The sequence below is a fragment of the Lissotriton vulgaris genome, chromosome 2_1 (genome assembly GCF_964263255.1).
Source record: "Lissotriton vulgaris chromosome 2_1, aLisVul1.2, whole genome shotgun sequence".
NCBI lineage: Eukaryota > Metazoa > Chordata > Amphibia > Caudata > Salamandridae > Lissotriton > Lissotriton vulgaris.
Window position 1 is genome coordinate 1,463,857,627 of NC_141687.1, and position 21,327 is coordinate 1,463,878,953.

Below are 21,327 nucleotides of genomic sequence, written 5' to 3' on the forward strand. Positions count from 1 at the left end.
TCATATGTGAACTGAAATATTTGCCGTACTATGGGGCATGGCCAAGGTGGCGGAGTCAGCAGACGTATTTTCCAACCACTCCGCTCAGGGCCCAATCTAAAGCTTTCTACAGCGATGCCCCGAGGCCTTGCATTGGGCCTGTACCGAACCGAAACACAGAAAAGCGGCCGCCCTGTCGACGAGACCTCTGCCAGTCCGGTGAAGGACTGGGTTCTTTAAGACCCAGCGGTGCCAGGGCACAACACCTGAAACCTTCGTGGGTAACCTGCTCCGGCGTACGAATGACAGAGACACGGGACACTTCCTTCGGCGTCAAAGATTCAAGGTTTATTTGCTGCAGGGAACACAGATATCACGACAAGTACAACTCGTGCAACTTGGGGAGACTGCTTCAAATTGGTTCTGTGGATCGCTCCTTTTATACAGTTTTTACCCATAGGACAACATGGTACACAAAGGTTTACAACCCGGTTCCCACCATTATCCCCCAGAGGGGTCGCTTTGGTCACTTTGATACACATAAGGTCCGGAACATAAGTGCGGAAACATTTGGCGGTTTCCAACTGTAAAAACCCATCTTCCCAACATTAGTGCATTCCAATCGGCAGTAAAACAGATCGAAAATAGGAACAAAGACAGGTGCAGAGGAAGACGGAGACGGTGGGGAGATCGGAAAGGGTGTAAAAGGGGAGGTATCGGGAAACACGAGATACAGGCATCAAAGGGACGTGCCTAATGAGATGCACGACTGAGACAATAAACCGGCACGGCGAGATGAGCCTCGAGCGGGGCCATCTGCCTTACAGTATCATCCCCCTCGTCATAAAGACACTTACAAAGGACATGTGTCTTCCGCAAATATCTTGGGAGTCCCAGGGTCGCGAAGCGGACAGCGTCCGTTCGCTGGCTACTTGAGGGCAAGAGACAAAATGGATGCCGTATCTAAGATGGAACCCGTGGGTACAGATGAAAAAACCCACATAACAAACGAACGGTTTAAGTTAGCACAGCGAAACTGCGCACACTTACTAAACTCGTCATTTGCGGTTCATAGATACCAGACTCGACCATATTCGTGCGAGTCGAAAACACCACTTACAATTGTCACGGAACCTCACCGGGAGCAGGAAGAGAAGGCCATAGGCGGAAACTCCGAGGCTCTGGCAGAGATGCAAGAGGCGGAAGCCTGAGCCGCACAAAGAGGTTGGTGCCTGCACCCCCGTTAAGGATGGCTTCAGCCAGCAGCTCTGCTCTTTCGGGCTGCGCACGGCTCGGGAGGGCAGAGCATAGACAAGGCGGGCGGAGGGAGGGATGGCCGTGGATCCTGTGAGGGCAGCCCGCCCCAAGCAGCCATTAAAAAGAAGGGTAGGCCTGTGAGGCTTACAAGACCTGGCTAGAAGGTGAGGCATAGCGAGGCAGCAAGAAAAGCTAGAAGGGTACTATCGGTGGCCCCCCAGTTGGCGAAGCAGCGCGGGCCCTCTCAGAGTGGACACAGGCCTATTGTCATCCCGGCGGGAGGCAGGGCGAGCGACCCCGGCAGCGTTGGGAGCTACTGGAGGTGACAGTGCCAACCACCCTCCACACACAGCACACAACTCATCTGAGCACCCCTCCCCCTCAATGTCCCCATTGAACCTTGGCGCTCCCCCCGCATCTGGTCTGAAAAGAGGAGGTAAGAGGCCCTCTGGTCAGCCTTCAAGGGTGGGAGGCAGAAGTATTAACTGAATTCAGGGTGGGAGGAACGACACACAAGGTTTTGAAGCGGGTTCAGCCCTGGGGTCAGGAGCACCTTTCTGGGGTCTGGGCGGAGCAGCGACGTAGCCCTGGTGGAAAGGTTCATAAGAGGGTCCGACAGGGGGATGTGCTTGGGTCCAGAGGATCTTCCAGAGAAAGTACTGGAGCGGTGGAAAAACAGAGCAGGATGGGGTGCACGGAGAGCTACCTACTGACACACAGGGCTTGATCCCCCCCCGCCTTGGCTACAGCCTTGAGAGGCTTACCTAGGACTCCACCTAAAAAGAGGCATACCCTCCTGGCCAGCAGCTCAGGAGCTCTGGGGCAGAGAAAATCAAACATCTCCCCCGCTTCTAGTGCTATCCCACCACCTAGAACCGGTGAACAGAGATGGTGACAGCCCAGGTTAAAAAAGCCTGCACGAAGAAAGACGAACAAGTTACTTACCTTTGGTAACAATATATCTGTAAGAAACCTGGGTTATTTACAGATTCCTTACCTTAGCATTACCCCCAGGTGTTAGACTGGATCCGCAAAGTTTTTCGTTTGCAGAACCCCTGCGCCTAGGAAGGTGGCGTTGGTCGTCTCTGCGTTCGTCGTTGGAGTAGTGGTCGCCGGGATGACATCGCAGTAGCTACATAGACGCCGCCCTCACACGCCAGAAGCGCAGAGACATGCAAGACACTGACCACTGGTGAACAAAACTAGGGCCCTGAAAGGAAGTCCTTAACCCTTGAAGTCAGTTTGCAGAACGGGAAGGATGGGTGGGGCTGTAAGGAATCTATAACTAACCTATGTTTCTACAGATATATCATTACTGAATGTAAGTAACTCTTTCATCTGAAAGAAACAGTTAGTTATAGATTCATTACCTTAGAATAGATACCCCAGCAATTCCAACCTGGGAGGTCGGTCTGCAAACTAAGTTGACACCAGAAAGTGCCGGAGAACAGAACAGCCAAAGAAGCCATCTCTCCGGACTTGGCTGTCCAGGCAGTAGTGTTTGGTGAATGTACGCAGCGATGCCCACGTAGCTGCCTGACAGATGTCATTAAGGGGGACTCCCCATCCCAAAGCAGTGGTAGCTGCCGTCACCCTGGTGGAATGGGCGCAGTCTCACTGGAGGTTCCTTCTTTGCCAAAGAACAGCAAGCTTTGATGCAAAAAATGATCCACCTGGAGATGGTCTGTTTGTGCACGGCCCGACCTTTCTTGGCTCCTATGTAACCAACAAAGAGTTTGTCATCGACCCAGAATTGTTTGGTGCGATCCAAATAGAAGGAAAGCTCACGTTTCGGATCCAGACGGTGGAGCCTCTCTTCCTCTTTTGAAGGATGCAGAGACTGAAAGATGGTGGGTAAAGGGATGGTTGGCCAATATGGAAAGAAGTAACCACCTTGGGAAGAAAGAATGGTCTAGTTCTAAGGACGACCATGTTTGTATGAACAGCCAGAAAGGAAGGCTTGGTAGAAAGAGCTTGGAGCTCACTCACCCTGTGCGCAGAGGTGATGGCCACCAGAAAGGCATTTTTAGAAGCCAGAAGCATGAGAGGACAGTTATGTAGCGGCTCAAAGGGAGCGCACATAAGATATGTAAGAACCAAGTTTAAGTCCCACTGAGGCATTACGAAGGGAACAGGGAGGAAAAGATGAGTAATGCCCTTAAGGAAATGATTTACAACAGGGGACTTGAAAAGAGAAGGCTGGTCAGGAAGACTAAAGAAGGCTAAGGAAGGCTGAAATGGCTGAGAGGTAGCCCTTAAGAGTGCTCAGAGCAGGCCAAAGAATGGAGAACTTCAGAAAGAGGGGCGGAAAGGGGATCCACAGCCTTTGCTGTGCACCATGCCACAAATTTGTTCCATCTGCAGGTGTATACCATCTTAGTGGAGGGACGCCTGGCTGCCAAGATAACATCACAGACTTCAGGAGGCAGGTCAAACGACGTCAACTGCTGCCGCTCAATCTCCACGCAAGGAGGTGGAGGCTAGACAGGTTCAGGTGGAGGATGGTCCCCTGCTGCTACGACATAAGATCCTGCCGTAGAGGAAGTCTGATCGGAGAATCTATGGCCATGTTGAGCAGCTCAGGCTACCAGACTCTTCGTGCCCAATCAGGTGCCCCAAGAACGACTTGGGTTTGGCCGACCTTGATCTTCAGCACTCTGGGCAGAAGTGGTATAGAAGGAAAGGCATATAGAAGACCGCAACTCCACTCGCAATGAAAAACGTCGCCTAGCGAGTGCTGCCTTGGATATCCCAACGTACAGAATTGCGCGTTCTCTTCGGTGGCTAATAGATCTAAGCCAGGCTCTCCCCATTGTCGAGAGAGACCTTGTACCGCCTCAGAGTGAAGACGCCATTAGTGATCATCAGGCACCTGCAGCTGAGTTCGTCCGCCCTGGCATTCAGGGAACCTGCCAGGTGTTGAACCACCAAGTATATGCCCTGATGTTCCAGCCATGTCCAGAGGCAGAGAGCCTCCTGACATAGGGTCCACGACCCAACCCGGCCTTGTTTGTTGCAGTACCACATGACGGTGGTGTTGTCCATGAACACCTGCACTACTCTTCCCCGGACAGAGGGAAAGAATACTTTGAGTGCAAGATGAATCGCCCGAAGCTCCAAAAGGTTGATGTGGGGCCAAGACTCCACCGGAGACCAGAGGCCTCTGATCTCCGCCTCGCCCATGTGGCCACCCCATCCCAAAAGTGATGCATCGGTCACTACTGTGAACTCTGGTTGGGGAAGGGAGAGGGATCTGCAGTTGATCCAATCCTGGTTCGTTAGCCACCACTGCAATTGTAGTGCAGTGACCTCCAGGATCTGAACACAATCAGACAGATTCCCCTGATGTTGTGCCCACTGGAACTTCAGGTCCCACAGCAGAGCCTGCATATGACACCTGGCATGACCCACCAGCAGGATGCAGGAGGCCATGAGGCTCAGCAGCCTCAGGGTCATTCTGACCGAAACCCGGGATAGAGGCTGAAAGATCGTAATCATAGCCTAAATATCCCTGACTCGCTGTTCGGGATGATGGACCCGAAACTGCGTCGTGCACAGAACGGCTCCGATAAAGAGGAGATTCTGAGAGGGAGTCAGGTGTGACTTCGGCATGTTGATAGAGAACCCCAGCAAGTGCAGGAGGTCGGCCATAGTCTGGAGGTGGAAAGCAACTGCCTGGGGCGAGCCCGCCTTTAGCATCCAGTCAACAAGATAGGGAAAGACTGGAACCCCTGATCTGCGCAGATAAGCTGCGACCACCGCCATCACTTTCGTGAACACCTGAGGGGGCTGGTAAGGCCAAAGGGGAGCACGGTAAACTGAAAGTGTTCGTGGCCTACAGTGAACTGTAGGTAACGCCGGTGGCCCGGCAGGACGGGTATGTGAAAATAAGTGTCCTGCAAGTCCAAGGCTACCATCCAGTCTCCCGGGTCCAGGGCAGACAAGACCTGAGCAAGCGTCAACATTTTGAACTTCTCCTTCCGGAGGAAGCAGTTGTCGTTCTTGAGGTCCAAGATAGGACACAGGCCTTTGTCCTTCTTAAGCACCAGAAAGTAGTGGGAATAGAAACCACAACCTACTTCTGGGACAGGAACTCCCTCAATGTTCCACTTGGCCCAGAGTGCAGAAACTCCCTGTTGGAGAAGGGCCAGATGATCCTCCGACATGCGATGGTACTGAGGTGGCATGGATGGAGGGGGTAGTCTCAAAGGGGAGGGAGTAGCCCCTTTGGAATATTTGCAAAACCCACCTGTCCAAAGTGATGGTGCGCCAGTGCGAGAGGTGATGGCGAATCCTGCCACCCACTGGCAATTGGTGGACCTGAAAGGTCGAACTAGGAGGGTTTGGAGCCTGCTGCAGAGGGGGCTCTGGTAGACTGACCCGCTGGCCCCCGGAACCACGCGGTGGTTCCCACGTCCCCGGCAGCGCTTGGACTGAATAGCTTGCGGTGGCCAGTGGCTCTGGGCAGGACGTGGCTGGGCACCCCTTCCGTAGCCACGAAAGGGTAAAAAAGCAGACTGCGCAGGGCAGGTGGTGGAGAGGCCCAAGGACCTGGCCGTAGCCCGAGAGTACTTAAAGCGCTCCAGCGCATTCTCCGCTTTGTCACTGAATAGGCGACGGCATCAAAGGGCATGTCCATAAGGGTGGATTGGACATCCCCTGAAAAACCAGTCGACCTCAACCAGTTGTAGCTTCGAAGGGCTACAAACACAGAAATCGTGCTGCCTAGTGAATAGGTGGGATCCAGCCCACAGCAGATGGGCTGGGGATACAACCAGCATCGGCTGCAGAGGTGGTGCAGGTGTAAGCGGTCCCGGGGAGGTGTAACTAGGTTGACCGGCACTGATCCGGATCCAGGCCTGGATCGAAGGGAGCCCTGCGGTGCCGAGGCCAAAGCCGCAGAGCCCGGCTGCCCAAAGATGGCGTACATCGCTTCGTAAAATTGACGAAGCTGAGTAGGGGTCGCTCCAGGTCCCTGAAAGGGAGGAAAACCCGGAGTTGACCCTTCGGGCTCCACATGCAGAGCTACGGAAGGTGCACCACCTGCATCCCTCATCGTTTCGGCCAACGGACGGGGAGAAGTCTAAGAGCGATGATGCTTCTTCAACTTCTTCTTGTGCTTTGACTTACCTGACCCAGAGTGCAAAGACTTAGATGAAGAATGATGGTGGCTCCGCGACTGGTCCCTCGACCTCCTACGCTACCGGGACCTCGATCGGGGATGAGCCGACTGCCGGGCCTCGAGAAGCTTGCGGAACACCTCCCGCAAACATTTCGGATTCATGGTCCGGCAGTAGGAGCACCACTCGGGGTGGTGGTCGCACCCAAAGGCAGAAGAGGCACACGCGGTGCGTATCCGTTACCGACATCAGTCGGCAACAGGAACCGCAAGCCTTGAAGCCGGGCATCCCTGAAGTGCACCAGGAGTTGAAGACTCAAGAACAATGTCGACAAAAGTTGACAAAAAGTCAGTCAAAAAGTGAAAGCAGGTACCGCTCTCTCCAGATCTGTGCTGGCTGGCACAGAAAAGAAAGAACAGAACTGACGTCAGTGTATGAGGGTGGCGTCTATGTAGCTACCGCAACATCATCCTGGAGACCACGACGCCAACAACAAATGCAGAGTCGACTCACGCTACCTTCCGACGCACAGGGGTACTGCTAACTAAAAACTTTCTGGGTCCAGTCTGATGCCTGGGGGTAGTTCTAAGGTAAGGAATCTATAACTAACGGTTTCTTTCAGATATGTTAGTTAGGCTCCCGCCCCAGGACCACCTGGAACCGCCATTAGACTGCGCACCCCGATTAAATGGGGCCTAGCCCGGGACTTGGAAGGAGTTAGGCTAGACATCTAGGACATGGGCGACAGAGTTGACATGTTAGAAACATACGAGGAAACAACTAGAGAAGAGGAGCTTGAGCAACTACATCAAAAAATAATATGCCTCTCAGACAGACAAATCAAGCTCCAAGCTCACGCTGAGGATCTAGAAAACAGGCCGAGACGAAATAACATCAGCATACGGAAAGCACCCTCCTTGGTGGAAGCAGGCAACTTGGAGGAATTTGTTCAGGCCCTGTTTTCTCAGATCCTAGGTGACATGTCCGGTTAAGATATCCGTCTAAACCGAGTTCACCACGTGGGGCTCCCAAGAACACCCCTAACATGCCACCCTGTACATATTCACCTGTGTTCACAGCTTTCCCTTGAAAGAACGTATACTAAGAACCGTAAGAGGAACAGATGCAACATTCTTTAGGGAACAATCGTTGCAACTGTACCAAGACCTGTCAGCAATAAAACTCCAGAAGCGGCGAGAATTTTGTCCAGTGACCTCGTTTCTCAAAAAACACGATGTCTTGTGTGCCTGGGGCCATCCCTTTAGCCTGATATTTGAATGAGAGGGGAAGACCCGCCAGATACGCTCCCTCAGTGCAGCATGCGACCTGCTCCAGATCGGGCTAAAGGGACTCAGGTTGGGAGCACGGAAAAAGGCAGTGGCCGGAACAGGCAGAGGGCAGAGACCGCCTTTGGGGGCTAGACCTCCTGGAGACATTGTTCAAGACTGCTATAAGTTCTGTTTTGGAGTGTTTTCTATTTGAATGTTTGTTCATTAAGTACTAATGTGCAATGCATTGAGGGGTAGTTAAGAAATCCCTTGCAACGATTCAGGTCTCCACTTTGCTGGCCACCCTGGTGGGGGAAGACGACGGGACAAGCCACTCTAATAAAGCAAGCCCCCACATATCCACTGTGACTAAGGATGACACACTTAAAATTATCTCGCTGAGCGTTAAAGGGTTGAACAACCCTGTCAAGAATAAGGCAATCCTCTCCTACCTTCAACACACCAGAGCGGATATTTGCCTCCAGGAGACATCTCTTGGCCGGAGATTCCCAGCGGCTTAAATCCAGATCCTTGCTTCGGCAGCAGTTCTCTTCAATGGGACGCATGAAGGGAGGGGTGGCTATCTTATTTTCATGCACCTTCAAAGGCACTATTGGCCCTAAATTAGCCGAACTGAAAGGTCATCTCCTGGTTTACTAAATACAGCTGGGTATGCAAACAAAAACTCTGGGCACCATGTATGTGCCAAATGAGGGGCAGGAGTGCTTTATTCGGAAGGCACTAGACGAGACACTCACACTGCAGGACGGACTGGTTCTGATAGGGGGATATTTTAACACAGCCATAGATAGACCCTTACATCCATCTCCCCTCAGGGAGGTAGGGTCCGTTCAGTTTTAGAGATACATTCTCCCCTACAACACCAGGCACCGCGGCAATGGCGCCTAAGGGAGACCCTATTGCAGAAACCCAAACACAAGCAAATATTAAGAAAGTCATCATCGATTACCTGGAAGCTATCGACAATGAGGAGGTGTCCCTGCCCGTGGTCTGGGATGTGCTGAAGGCAGTAGTGAGGGGGAGCCTATATCCCTCTCAGCTGCTGAAAACAGCCAGAGGAGACTTAAAAGAGTTGAGCTTCAGAAGAGGGTCAGGGAGCTAGAGGGAATCCACCATCGCACCGGTGCCCCCAGGGTGTGGCGCCAAATAGAGGCTGCCCAAAAACAACTCGCTGGACTGGACCTACACAGGGCGGAATTAGCCCTGCTGCATCTTAAGCACCTGTATTATCCCAACAGCAACAACAGTGATAGACTCTTGGCCGCAAAGCTAAGAGCCCAATGCCAAGCTAATACTGTTCGATCTCTCAAGATGGAGAATGGGAAGGAATTGTCGAGCCACACCTCTATAGCGGACCAGTTTAGGGACTTGTACGTAACACTCTACTCGAGGCAAACCGTCTCCCCAGAGGACATAGCAGACTACCTTTGTGACTTCCCCGTGACCTAACTGAATGACTCTCAGGCGTCTTCTCTAGAAAAACCTATTCGGCTGGATGAGGTTATCTCTTGGCCATCTAGAGGCAGAAAACACGGAAGTCTCCTGGCCCGGACGGCTTCGCTGATGGATTCTACAAGACTTTTCTGCCCGGAATTCGCCCTGATCCTCACCCGACTTTTCAACTCAATAGCAGATTCGGGCACACTCCCGACTTCCATGCTAGAAGGAACTATCACAGGTATCCCCAAGTCTAGGAAAGACCCAAAATTCTGAGCCAATTACCGCCCTTTATCACTTCTTAATTCAGACTCAAAACTTTTTACAGGCTTTCTGGTGGCGCGTCTTAACCCCTTGATGCAAAGACTTATCCACCCGACCAAGCAGGATTTGTCCCGCAGAGGCTCTGTGCAGACAACACTTAGAGACTACTACACATTATAGATAAGGCACACCGAAGGCAGGGCTCCTGCAGATTATTCTCAGTAGAGGCCGAAAAGGCTTTCAATCAGGTCCATTGGCCTTTTCTCAGTGCGACAATGGAGCACTTTGTGTTTGGAGAGCGATTCTGATCCTTGGTCTTTAGTAGATACCACACACCACGGGTGTCTGTGAGAGTCAATGGGGTAAACTCAGAGAATTTCCCAATTTGCAGAGGCACAAGACAGGGCTGCCTGCTTTCCCCCCTACTATTCGCCCTGTACATGGAGCCCTTTGCACAGCAGGTCCACGATCATCAGCTCATTAGGGGGATCCCTCTGGGAGGGAAGAGCACTCCATCAGTCTGTATGCAGAAGACGTCATGGTAATGCTGGATTACCCGGTCAGGAGCTTGCCCCCCCCCTCTCTGGCTGAGGCGGAAGGGATCGGACGGTATTTGGATTCCGCATGAAACTCCACAAATCTGATGCTCTTAATTTCACCGCTCTTTCTCTTGAGCTAGAGGAGCTGCAGCGAACACATCCAATGTGTTGGGCTACAAACTCTGTCCCTTATCTGGGAGTTCAGCTTTGCAGGACAATTGGGGAAAACGAACACCCTAAACTTTGGGGCATTACTGACCCAGGTCTGTACTGAGCTAAATAGATGGCAGCATTGCCAGCTCTCTCTTCTGGGCCATGTCGCAGCTACAAAGATGACCATTTTGTCAAGGGTCCTCTTCTATTTTCAGGCACTGCTGCTGTCACCACCTGCTGGTACTATCACGGCCCTCCAGGCGGCACTAAGCCATTTCATTTGGGCCGGCGAACGACCAAGAATGAGCAAGGAGCGGAGTCGGCTCCCCCCAGCAGAAGGAGGGCTGGGGGTTCCTTGTTTCACCAGATACTACCAGGCAGCCCAGCTATGCTACTAGGTGGAATGGTCTAGACCCACATCCGAAAAGAGGTGGCTGATCATGGACGGCTCTGGCTGGCATGTTGCTAGCAAAAATACAGTTTTTTCCTTAAAAAACACAGAGCCCCCATGTTATATATCTCTCCCATAACAAGCTCTTTGTTGCTAGTATGGGATGGGTGTTTTCGCAACAGAAAACTGACCTCTTTACCCTCCCCCGACTCCAATTACGGCTAATTCAGACTTTACCCCGCGCCTGGGGGCCTCATTTCAAGTCTGGTGGAAGTCACCCTGCAGAGCGATAGGTCACTGCTCTGATCTGGAGGGACTAGTTCCCTTTACTTTCCTGAGATCAAATCATTCCATCACTGAAGCAGAACGGTCCAGATATCTCCAGATCCGACACTGGGCGACACATTAGTCTGTTCTCCCTGGGGGCGAGGCTGTTGACACCGTACAAGAGGTGGCTCCTGGTTAAAAACAAAGATAAGTGTCTAATTTTTTAGCTATATGTCCTGCTTCAGACCCCTAGACTGCCGATAAATCCCCTTCACAAGGGAGCCTGAGCTTTGCTGCTTTATCTCCCTAAAGAAGTGGCATGACACCTACCACTGGGCGCGACACACCACATACAACATAGCTAGCACTGAAACAGAGGTAAAAATCGCCATCTAATGGTACTTAACCCCAGTGCATTTACACAGGGGGAACACGGCCCACAGCGAAGCATGCTGGCGGCAGTGCGGGGCTAAGGAAATGCTAACACACCTTCTTTGGGACTGCCCAGAACTAACAACATTCCAGACTACAGTCTTGGACGATAGTGACACCACTTCTCTACTCAACACCCTAGATTTCCATTGTACACACTATTGAGGTTGTCTAATCCAATCAATTTCCCACTCACTTCCCGTAGAGGAAGTTAGATCAGCATTGCCCTGGGGGCTGCACATCAGACCATATTGGGGCTTTGGGGGTCTCCTACTGCCCCAACCTACCAGGCATGGCTTAGATGCCTATAGGACAGATTAGGGATGAAAAAACTCAACCTATCTCTGACTTCACAAGACAATACATTTAAAAAAATCAGGATGCCCTTCTTAACCTTGTTGACCAAGGAATTTAAAGAATTGACCTTTCCCCGCTACCTGCGGCTACTTTGTTTAGCTGAACCTGACAACTTAAATTGCATCTCATTTAAGTGAATCATATTACTTCCCTGACATTACAGTTCACTTAGCTGATGGTGCTGGGTAGGGCGGGGGACGCCCTGAGCGATGGAAGGGTGTTTGCTCAATTTTTCTTTGTGATTTTCTATTAGTCTTTAAAAATTGTATTCTTATAACGCAATTTAGAGAGATGCACTCTCGAAGTGTATCCACTTGCTTTTATTTAACTATGCAACAATAAAACAGATTGCCAATGATCACATCATATGAAACCAGTTTATGGGTCAAAAGCATTACAATTAGGTCAAGTAGATTATTTAAGTCACTAGACCTGCAGATCTAGTAACATTTTTTGATGTTTCAAGGCTGATAGATTAATTCAATTTCAATTTATATATCAGTATTACTACACAGCCAAGCAAATAGCGAGGATCTGTCCAAAATGAACCCCTGAATTGAAGAGCTGCCACATGCCAAACACTAATTTATTGCGTCTGGCTTGAAACTGTGCTGGAGTCAGACACTTCAGAACAGCAATAGTAGAACTAGTCACATATGTTATACAAATATAATATCAGACTCTCTGATGTTACACGCAGATATCCTAAACGGCAACAGGACGTTTGTGTCTATGGTGCTGTTAGTAGCCAAAATAAGTTTCGTTAACCATTAGATAAGCAATAAATTGCCCCATATAAAGACCGACTTTTGGACATGGCCTTCTGCAATGAACTGGTAGATTAATGTATAAGAAAGATACAGTTGATCACCACGCCACAGGATTTCTTGGAACCTCTCAGATGGTACCTAGCTAAAAACATGACACGCACATATCCACTCACAAATCAAACACTAACCAATATTGTCATAGGAACATAGGTACCCTAGATACACACACAGTGCATACAACCATGATGGAGACAGAGAATATTTGGCTGTTTGAGATGGGAGTTTAAAGCAATAATCTCAACTAGGCAGGAAGCAGTCTGTTTACAAAGTGTAGGAACACATACGAGTGCACCACAGAATGTAACATGGCACCCCCAAAAAGCGTCTTGCAAATGGGAACAAGTTGACCCTTTATAAACAGCATAATGTTTACTTTGTTATTTAAAATTAAAATGAAGTTTAATTAGGTTTCAATTTCAAAATAAGTTGTTGCTGCACAAAAACCTTAAATCTTACAAGGCTCTGGTCCTCATGGATAAACATTTGACAACTACAGTCTAGAAGAGGTTAAACAATTTATAATTCATTGCTTTTAATATTAACTAAAACTACAAGTAAATATTTGCTCCCATTTAATTGGGGCCGTTCTATCATATCTATGTTCAAGTTATACAAAATGCACCACACACACAATCCAAGTATCCTCACTTATAGAACTTTCATTATTTTGTTTATTTAGACAAAGCTTTATAAAATGTTCTGCTAACTATGTTCAGAACACAGTAACAGGACTTCATAAATTGAAATAAACACAAAATACATGTAAATCTACACAATATGCACCATAGGCAATATATTGGTGTCGGTCCATTATTATTTATTATGATTTTAGGGTTATATAGTGCTAACTAGACCAGAGGGTTTCAGAGCATTTTACATATTATGAGACGAAGTTTAACAGTGAATAACATGTGGAGATTCATGAGGGTAAAAAAATACATAAAAGTGAAGAAACCATACATAATTAAAGTTTTAGAAAATGAACACCAATCATATATTAGAAAATTAACACCAATCAAATATAACAATAAAGCCTTATGGTAATGACGATAGGAGAGATGAGAGACTGAAGTTGGTCAGATGACTGTTTCAGAGGATTTAGCATACGAGGGTAGGCTCTTCGAGTCATAGAACAGGTTGTATTTGTACTGAAGTAGTTCTTGAGTAGTAGAGAAGATGTGAGGTAGCGTTTGAAAAAGGGAAAGTAGGGGTTGCAGAGGAAATCTTTGGGGAGCTAGTTCCAAATATTAGGAGCATTACCCGAGAAACAGCGCACCGGAGAGGATTCCTTCTTCAGCTTTGGAGGTATAAGAGGGAGAGAGTTTGGTTTCAAGGCATCACACCATTCATCAGTTTGGTTTCAAGGCATCACACCATTCATCAGTTTGGTTTCAAGGCATCACACCATTCATCTTAATTCTGACAGGCGGTGTAATTACCTTTCCTCCAACAACCCCCATTCCGTTGGGCAGTCTGTCTGAGATTTCTGTCAACGAAGCAAACTGGGGATCCATTGTCAGAAAGCTGGCAGTCCCCCCGACCCTAAATAGGACAGATGGACGCTTGGTTTGCTAGACAGGGTACTGCGTCACGCTTGTTACAGAGGCCCCCATCTGCCAAACTCTAAAGCTGGCCCTCGATATATAGACAATGAGAACCAACTTCACATTTATCATTTTTTATCTGACTTTCGAATTAAAGATTCATCATTGTACATTTATGTGTAAGACAACAACTAACCAGCAATTCCTCCTGCATCAAATAGAGTGGACATGTCACCAGCCTGTCGTGCATCAAAATGTCCTGTAAAAAAAAAAAAAGTAGAGGTGAAAACAATGTGACACAGTAGGACATTTCAAACCTTATTCACTGGTATAAGGGTAACTTCTAGCATACATTGTGTTTGCGAATGCCCAATATCTTTGGCCTCATCAAATTCAGTAAAGTCTAACAGTGTTTGTATCCAACTGTGCATTAGCATCATGTTGACCTAATGTGCTTCTGGATAAATTCGGTGCAGGGATGTCACAATCATTTTTTTCTGACAGTGACATTCATATTCTAAATTTCCTCCCATTTTTGCACAAGCAGATTTGTCCCCTACCACCCCTTCCTCTTTTTCCATCCCAGTGACTCATTAAATCTAGGGATGGCTTCCAATTTGTATAGCACACTCCCTTCCAATATTTTTTCACTTCTACTGCTTTGGTTTTCGTGTTTTAGACGAAGTAGAACATACTGGTCACTAGATTCACTGAAGCTTGCCTGCACTTCTGCCAGCCTACACTAAAAATACAAGTGGTTTCCAACTTCTGGCATCCAGTCTCTTTCCCTCACTACTGTGTTCCTGCATTAAATGGTATAGAGTAAAAGGCTTTGCACCGATGAGACTGTACGGAACAGGTTTTGATCTGATCACTGATTATGGTTAGGGTACGGCTTTACGTTTAAACCTATCGTAACAGACAAAATATCACTAAAAGTGAAACCGTCCTCATCACAGCAATATATATAACGACTGAAACACCTTCACAACCACAAACTAAAAGGCTATTAGAAGAAAGCAAAGTTAGATAGAATAAGTAATTTTCATTTTTTTAATGAAGGGGCCAACAAAATGCAACTTTGTTGTACAAGGTAGCAGCAAGAAAGACTGTTCTAAGCTTATTATGCTTGAGTTTTGCTGTTTAGGGATGTTACTTAAACATGTTTTCAGCTTCCTTTTGTTTCCTCCAGTTTTGTGGATTAGGGTGCATGGTTTAAAAGCATGTTTTAGATTTGATCTTAACACGTTAGATCAAACAGTATTTGATCTTTTGGCAGTATCTAAATCTTTCACTGACTGGTAAAATGGCTAGCTCATAACAATCTTGGCCAATGTGTAGTCTCACATTTACACTAAGAAACAGAATAGGTAAAAAGCTTTTGGTACATCGACCCTTTTTCTGACAAGTCAGCATTAATAGCAGGACAACTGTCAAATAACCCGGACTTTTTCAATTCCAAAGTATTTTTTTGTTTTATGAAAAGAAAAGAGCATACAGTCAGATATCATGGGCAACTGACTTTGCAAGGCCAGGCATATGATATACAGGTTACATGTGAAGTGCTGTTGATCTGCATACACGTATAACAACTATATCAATGACAGTTAGGTAAACAAATCAATCAAGCTGGAGATACGATATACAAGTCTTAAGTATGAGAACGCTGCAGGTCTAGGTACCCACATTACAAACAACCTTTGCAGTAAGCCACGAAGATTACATATTCAAATGGGACCAGGGCTTTCGTGACTTGTATGTTTAATATCTAGCAAGTGTATATTGTCCCGAGATGTAGATCATAATGGTGTACTGTCTCTTAATAGTCAGGGGAAACCAAATGTGAAATAGTACTGGGGAGAAGGGCATGGAGGGATATCTGTATCTAGGAGTGAGTATTCCGGTTTGAGAACCTGTTATAGGTTGCACTGAAAGGCCTTACACATTTTAGTTCTCTGCAGTTATCGAAGGATCACCATACTGCACTGGAGATTGGGGGCCAGACTGGTTTTATGACTGTAAGCAATGTACCCCTCGAAGATGTGAGACCTATGCTCACCTTGTGTGATGGGATAGATGGTTGAATGATTTCCATTCGTAAAGTATGACTTTTACTGCAAAGATCTAGCACTGCCATATGGTTGGCTTCTAGGGTCTAAGTGGTTGCAGAGGTTCAGGGACCACGTACTACTATGGGAAAGGTTAAAGCTATAGGTATGTTAAATATTGCTGACAACTGGTTTTGTATCGGTAGCCAGAATGAGTCAAGAAACGTGTTGGTGTGACCCCGGCTCTTAGTTGCAATTTCAGAATGTATTGTCCTCTCATGAGTTTAATTAATGCAATCTGGATGGAGTCCATTGCAGGAGATTCACTGCAAGGAATTTGGACTGTATAAGAGAGGGAGCGATTGTATTGCCTATAGAGAGTTTAACAATCTTTTGCCAGTTATCGACAGTGATGTGGCCAAATACCTGTGTGTCGAAATGCTTGCACCATTTGGTGCGTAAAATCGAATTCTGTGACAGTTGTGGGTCGGGCAAAAACGTGCAAATTTTAGAGGCAATATGTCTTTAGTGTTGCCAGAAGGGGAGTCGGGTCACTAGAATCAAGTGTTTAGAAAGGTTGAGCTTGAAGAGTTTAACTTTATTCTTTAGGAAACTGTAGGAGTCTAAGTTGAAGAGGTTGTATGTTTTGGCCAGTGCTAAAAGGGGGAGTGGATTATTGTTTTTGTCGTAAAGGTCCTTGATTAGCCTGATACCTTTGGAGGCTCAAAAAAGGGCAATTGCAGTTGTGACTTCAGCACAGACTTTTGGATTGAGCCATAATGATGCCCATCTGGAATTATAAACAGATTCCGGCAAACGTTTGTCTGGTGGCTTTAGCGCATTTGCAGTGTCCGGATGTATGCAATGGGACTGAGCTGGCAAACATTTTGACATTGTAATAAAAGAGGGCGAACTAAAAGAGGAACATATGTCACGCTCAATCTTCAACCTAAATGGGGTATTTGGTGTTTCTGGGATTATTCAGGCAGTGCCTTAAACCACCAGGAAAGCTGATTAGTAGAGGTTCCAATTCGGTTGGTTACAACCTCCTCGAGGGAAGCTCATCCTAAGGGACTTGCATGAGATCCTTTTATCATTCCAAAGGAACTTTGAGGTGATATTATCTGTTTCCTGGAAAAAGGAGGGGGAAGAGTTTCTAGGGTAGCATGGATGACAGAAAATCTACTATTGGAATGATCCATATTTTGAGCGCTTGAAGCCTTGACCACCACAAGATAAATTTGGGCAATCATGTAGTCAGGAGATCTCTAACTTTGGCGATTGACTGGGATTTATTATAAAGTAGTGTGGTCATTAGGTTTTGCACAACTAAATCCCCAGATATTTAAGACATTTGGACTGCCACTCAAGTCCCGAGTCGCCTAAATGTGATAGGGGTATAGAGTGCTGAAGGGACATACCTCAGTTTTGTCCTTATTTTGGTATAGCCAGAGACTCCTAAGAACTTATGACTTTTTGATGATACTCTGGATAGCATTTTCAATGTCCTATAAGAAGGTAAGGATGTCATTCACGTATGCTTTAAATACATAAGTGACAAACTGGAGACCTTTGATATCAGGTGCACCGTTGATGAGTAAGGAGTCACTAGTAAGTAAATAGAAAAATGGGGGGGGGGGAGAGGACAGCCCTGTCTTCTACATTGGTGTAAATCAAAATATGTGGAGGTGGTGCAGTTAATCCTAGTATTTGCTATGGGATTCGTGCAGCGTGCCAACACCCTACTAATAAATGAGTTGCCAAGTTTATGGTATTCAAGCACAGCGTGGAGAAAAGGCCAGGACACTTTATCGAAAGCCTTTTCAGCAGTGAATGTGAGTGGCGTTGTCAGGAGTGAGGACAAGCGGGCCTTTGATATTATATGGCAGAATATACTAATGTTGTCTCTGGCAAGACATCCTTTGACAAACCCCATTTGGGAGTTATGAATAAGCCTGCTGGCAAAGATTTTGGCAAAAATTTAGCTTCCATATTTAGAAGAGAAATGGGAAGAAAATTATTGGGGTCAAAGTGATCTTTGCCCGCTTTGTAAATAACCACTATTGTGGCTTGGGAGGCCATGCCAGAGACCTTGCTAAGTAGAGCAAAGTGATCAAGGGTATTTTTGAGGTGCCTGATGACTGCGAAAGTGATAGTTTTATAAAAAACAATTGGGCAGCCGTCAAGTCCTGATGCCTTCCCTGAACAAATAGATTTTATTGCTATAATAATCTCCTCCATTTCCCTTAGCTAATTCAAGCATACTCTATCATCTTCGAAACTGAGGGAATAGGGAGGGAATTGAGGAACTATAGGCACTTTGTTTTATTGCATGACATTTGTGGAATGTTAAGTTTCCTATAAAATTCTTTAACGACCTCAAGAATTTCTTTGAATTCAAATTTTCGATAACCGCCTTGGGCCTTAATATGAGTAATTTGATTGCCGAGGTTGTCAAATTTGAGAGTGGTGGCAAGCATTTTGCTGGGTCTGTTGCTGAGTAAGAGTTGTCTAGGATTATGGCATTGTTACTCACTATGGAGTTAAAGGTGCATTTTAACTGCTTGATATCTTTAAGTATGGATTTGTTGTCAGAATGTCTAAACACCTCCTCTTTATTTTTTATTTCAGCGCCTAGCAATTGTAGTGTTCTCTTAATTTGTCCTTTTTCTGGACATTAATTTAATGATGTGCCCTCTTATAGAGCATTTAAACGTGTGGGATCTTTCATCGAAGATGCCTTGGAGTACTGTTTCTAGTATCTGAAAGAGACACGTTAGTGATAGATTCCTTACCTTAGAATATCCCCAGGCATCCGACTGGATCTGGAAAGTTTTCGTCAGCAGTACCCCTGCGTGTCGGAAGGTGGCGTTGTGCGGGTCCGTGTCCATCACTAACTTCGTAGGCGCCGAGATGACATCAAGGAGACTACTTAGGCGCCACCCATGCGCGCTGACGTCAGTTCTTTCTTTTTCCGCGCCAGCAAGCGCAGATTGTTTAGAGGACATACCCTAGTCACTTTCTGACTTTACTTTGGAGACTTCGTCTCCCCCTTTTTTGAGTCTTTGACTTCTGGTGCTACGTAGGGATGACTGGGTTTAAATCCTGCGGGGCCTGTCACCGTACGATGTTGATGGGCGACCCCGATAGCGTCTGTCTCTACTGTCTGGATCGCGACCATGACTCCCGGTCATGTTCCGACTGTCTGGCTATGGCTCCGAAGGTCTTACCGGAGCGGTCCCGTAAGCTGCTGGAGGCCTGGCAGTTGTCTCTGCACCGTTCGAGGTCGAGGGGTCGATTGAGGGCCCGATCGCAGAGCCATCATCACAGCCTCTTGGGGTCGAAGTCTTCACACTTGGAATCGGGTAAGACATGTCATAAGAAGAAGTTGATGAAGCGTTTCCACTCTCTGACATCCCCCCGTCCGGCTCCGGATGCGGACGAGGGGTCCGAGGGTCCCACCCCAGCGGCTCCTTTGGAGCTTGTGAGTCCAGCGGCCTACCCACCTTATTCGGGTCCGTCAGAGACTCCTGCTCAGGTGCAAGATTTTCTTGCAGCCATGGACTGCCTTTTTAGGCCACGGGCTCTCGCCGGCACGCCTTCGGGCCCCGTGGTCCCCGTTGAGGGCCCTCCCTTACTGCCGGCTCCCCTGCCGGCGCTGCCGGCGGCGCCGGCAGCTCCGATCCCAAAACCGCAGTGAGTTCCGTTCGATCCCCCACTGCCTTTGCCCAGTTTTCTGGAAAATGTTGCCCCCGGTTGGGACCCTAATTGGGACACGGAGCCGGACAGGCACCACCCAGTGCCGTTCGACAATTTGTATTCCTCTGTCCCTCCTCCACCTCCGCAGCCTGTTCTATGGGCAGGGGAGGAAGGGAACGACTGGGAGGGGTCTGCGGACCCTCTCGCACGGCAGTGCGTGTCGCAACAGGAATGGACAGAAGAGCTAGAGGATGCTGGTGGCCTTGACCTCTCCTCTGACCCTGGGTTTCTTTCTCCTCCTGCTGTGGCCACAGAGGAGGGTGCTACATACACTGTAGTGCTCCGTAGAGCAGCTGGGGCACTTGACCTTGATCTGCCTACAGTGACCCTCAAGACCAATCTCCTCACTGAGGTGCTTCAGCCCGCAGCAAGATCTTTAGAGCCCCTGCTGCAGTTCAATGAGGCCCTAACTGATGTCTTGATGGGCACCTGGTCTATACCAGCCACAGGGGTCCCCGTGGATAAGAATGTGGCCAGGCGCCATCGCCCGACCCCGGGTGACCCTGCTTTTCTGTCCACCCACCCCACCCCGGACAGCCTGGTCATCCAGGCCTCCACTTCCCAAAGCGCATTCCCTACCGCTCTTCCGGATAAAGAATCCAAAAAGCTGGAACAGTTCGACAAGAAGCTGTTTTCATCTGCCAGCTTAGGGCTGCGGTCGGTGAACACCGCATGCCTCTTGGCCCGCTATCCCCACGGTGTGTGGGACACGGTTGCGCAGGTGCTGCCTCAGTGATCGGAGGAGGGTCGGACAGGGCTTTTCCCAAGCTATTGCGGAGGGAAAAGTTGCAGCAAAGTTCGCCATCAGGTGTGGACTGGACACCGCAGACTCACTGTGTAGGGTGATTTCCATTACAGTGGCCCTGCGTCGCCACGCCTGGTTGCGGTCCACTGGTTTTTCAGGGGATGTACAAAATTCTCTTATGGACATTCCCCTCGAGGGTACTCGCCTGTTTGGTGATAAGGCAGAAAGTGCGCTGGAGCGTTTTAAGGACTCCCGGGTACGGCCAAGTCCTAAGGTCTCTCCACCACGTGCTCAACCACGTCTGCTGTTCGTTCCTTTCATGGCCACGGAAGGGGCGCCCCTGACACATTAGTTCAGCCAGAAACTGCGCAGAACCAACCTCTGCGCCGACGTAGTTCCTGCCGTGGCGGGACAGGGCCAGCGTGCAGGTCAGTCCACCTCCGCTCCTGCAGCACCCGCCTTCCTAGTCTGAGCTTTGGGGCACACCCCACGTCGGTGGGAGGAAGGATTTGCCATCACCTCCCTCACTGGCATTCCGTTACCTCGGACAGGTGGGTGCTGCAAATCGTCTGAAGTGGCTACTCCCTCCCCTTCGAGTCTGCCCCTCCAGCCATGCCACCTCAGTTCCACCGCATATCGGGGGATCATTTTGCGCTTCTCCAGCAGGAAGTCAGGGCCCTCATGGCCAAGGGGGCTATCAAGCGCATTCCTGGGCCAGAAGTAGGACGTGGTTGTTATTCCCACTACTTTCTGGTACCCAAGAAGGAGAAAAGGGCCTGTGTCCCATCTTAGACCTCAGGAATTTCAACCGCTTCCTCCGGAAGGAGAAGTTCAAGAGGTTGACGTTAGCTCAGGTCTTAGCTGCCCTCTACCCTGGAGACTGGATGGTAGGGCTGGACTTGCAGGACGCATATTT

At 48.4% G+C, this 21,327-nt stretch overlaps 1 protein-coding gene across 4 annotated transcripts in view; it reads right to left on the reverse strand.

Moving 5' to 3' along the window:
* SLC37A2 (solute carrier family 37 member 2) overlaps positions 1 to 21,327 on the reverse strand; it is a 926,772-nt gene that overhangs the window by 282,598 nt on the left and 622,847 nt on the right. For all 4 annotated transcript variants that reach the window (XM_086957324.1, XM_086957323.1, XM_086957320.1 and 1 more), the window contains one exon: positions 14,056 to 14,118. In XM_086957324.1, coding sequence (XP_086813450.1) covers positions 14,056 to 14,118 — 63 coding nt within the window. The remainder of the gene's footprint in view (positions 1 to 14,055; positions 14,119 to 21,327) is intronic.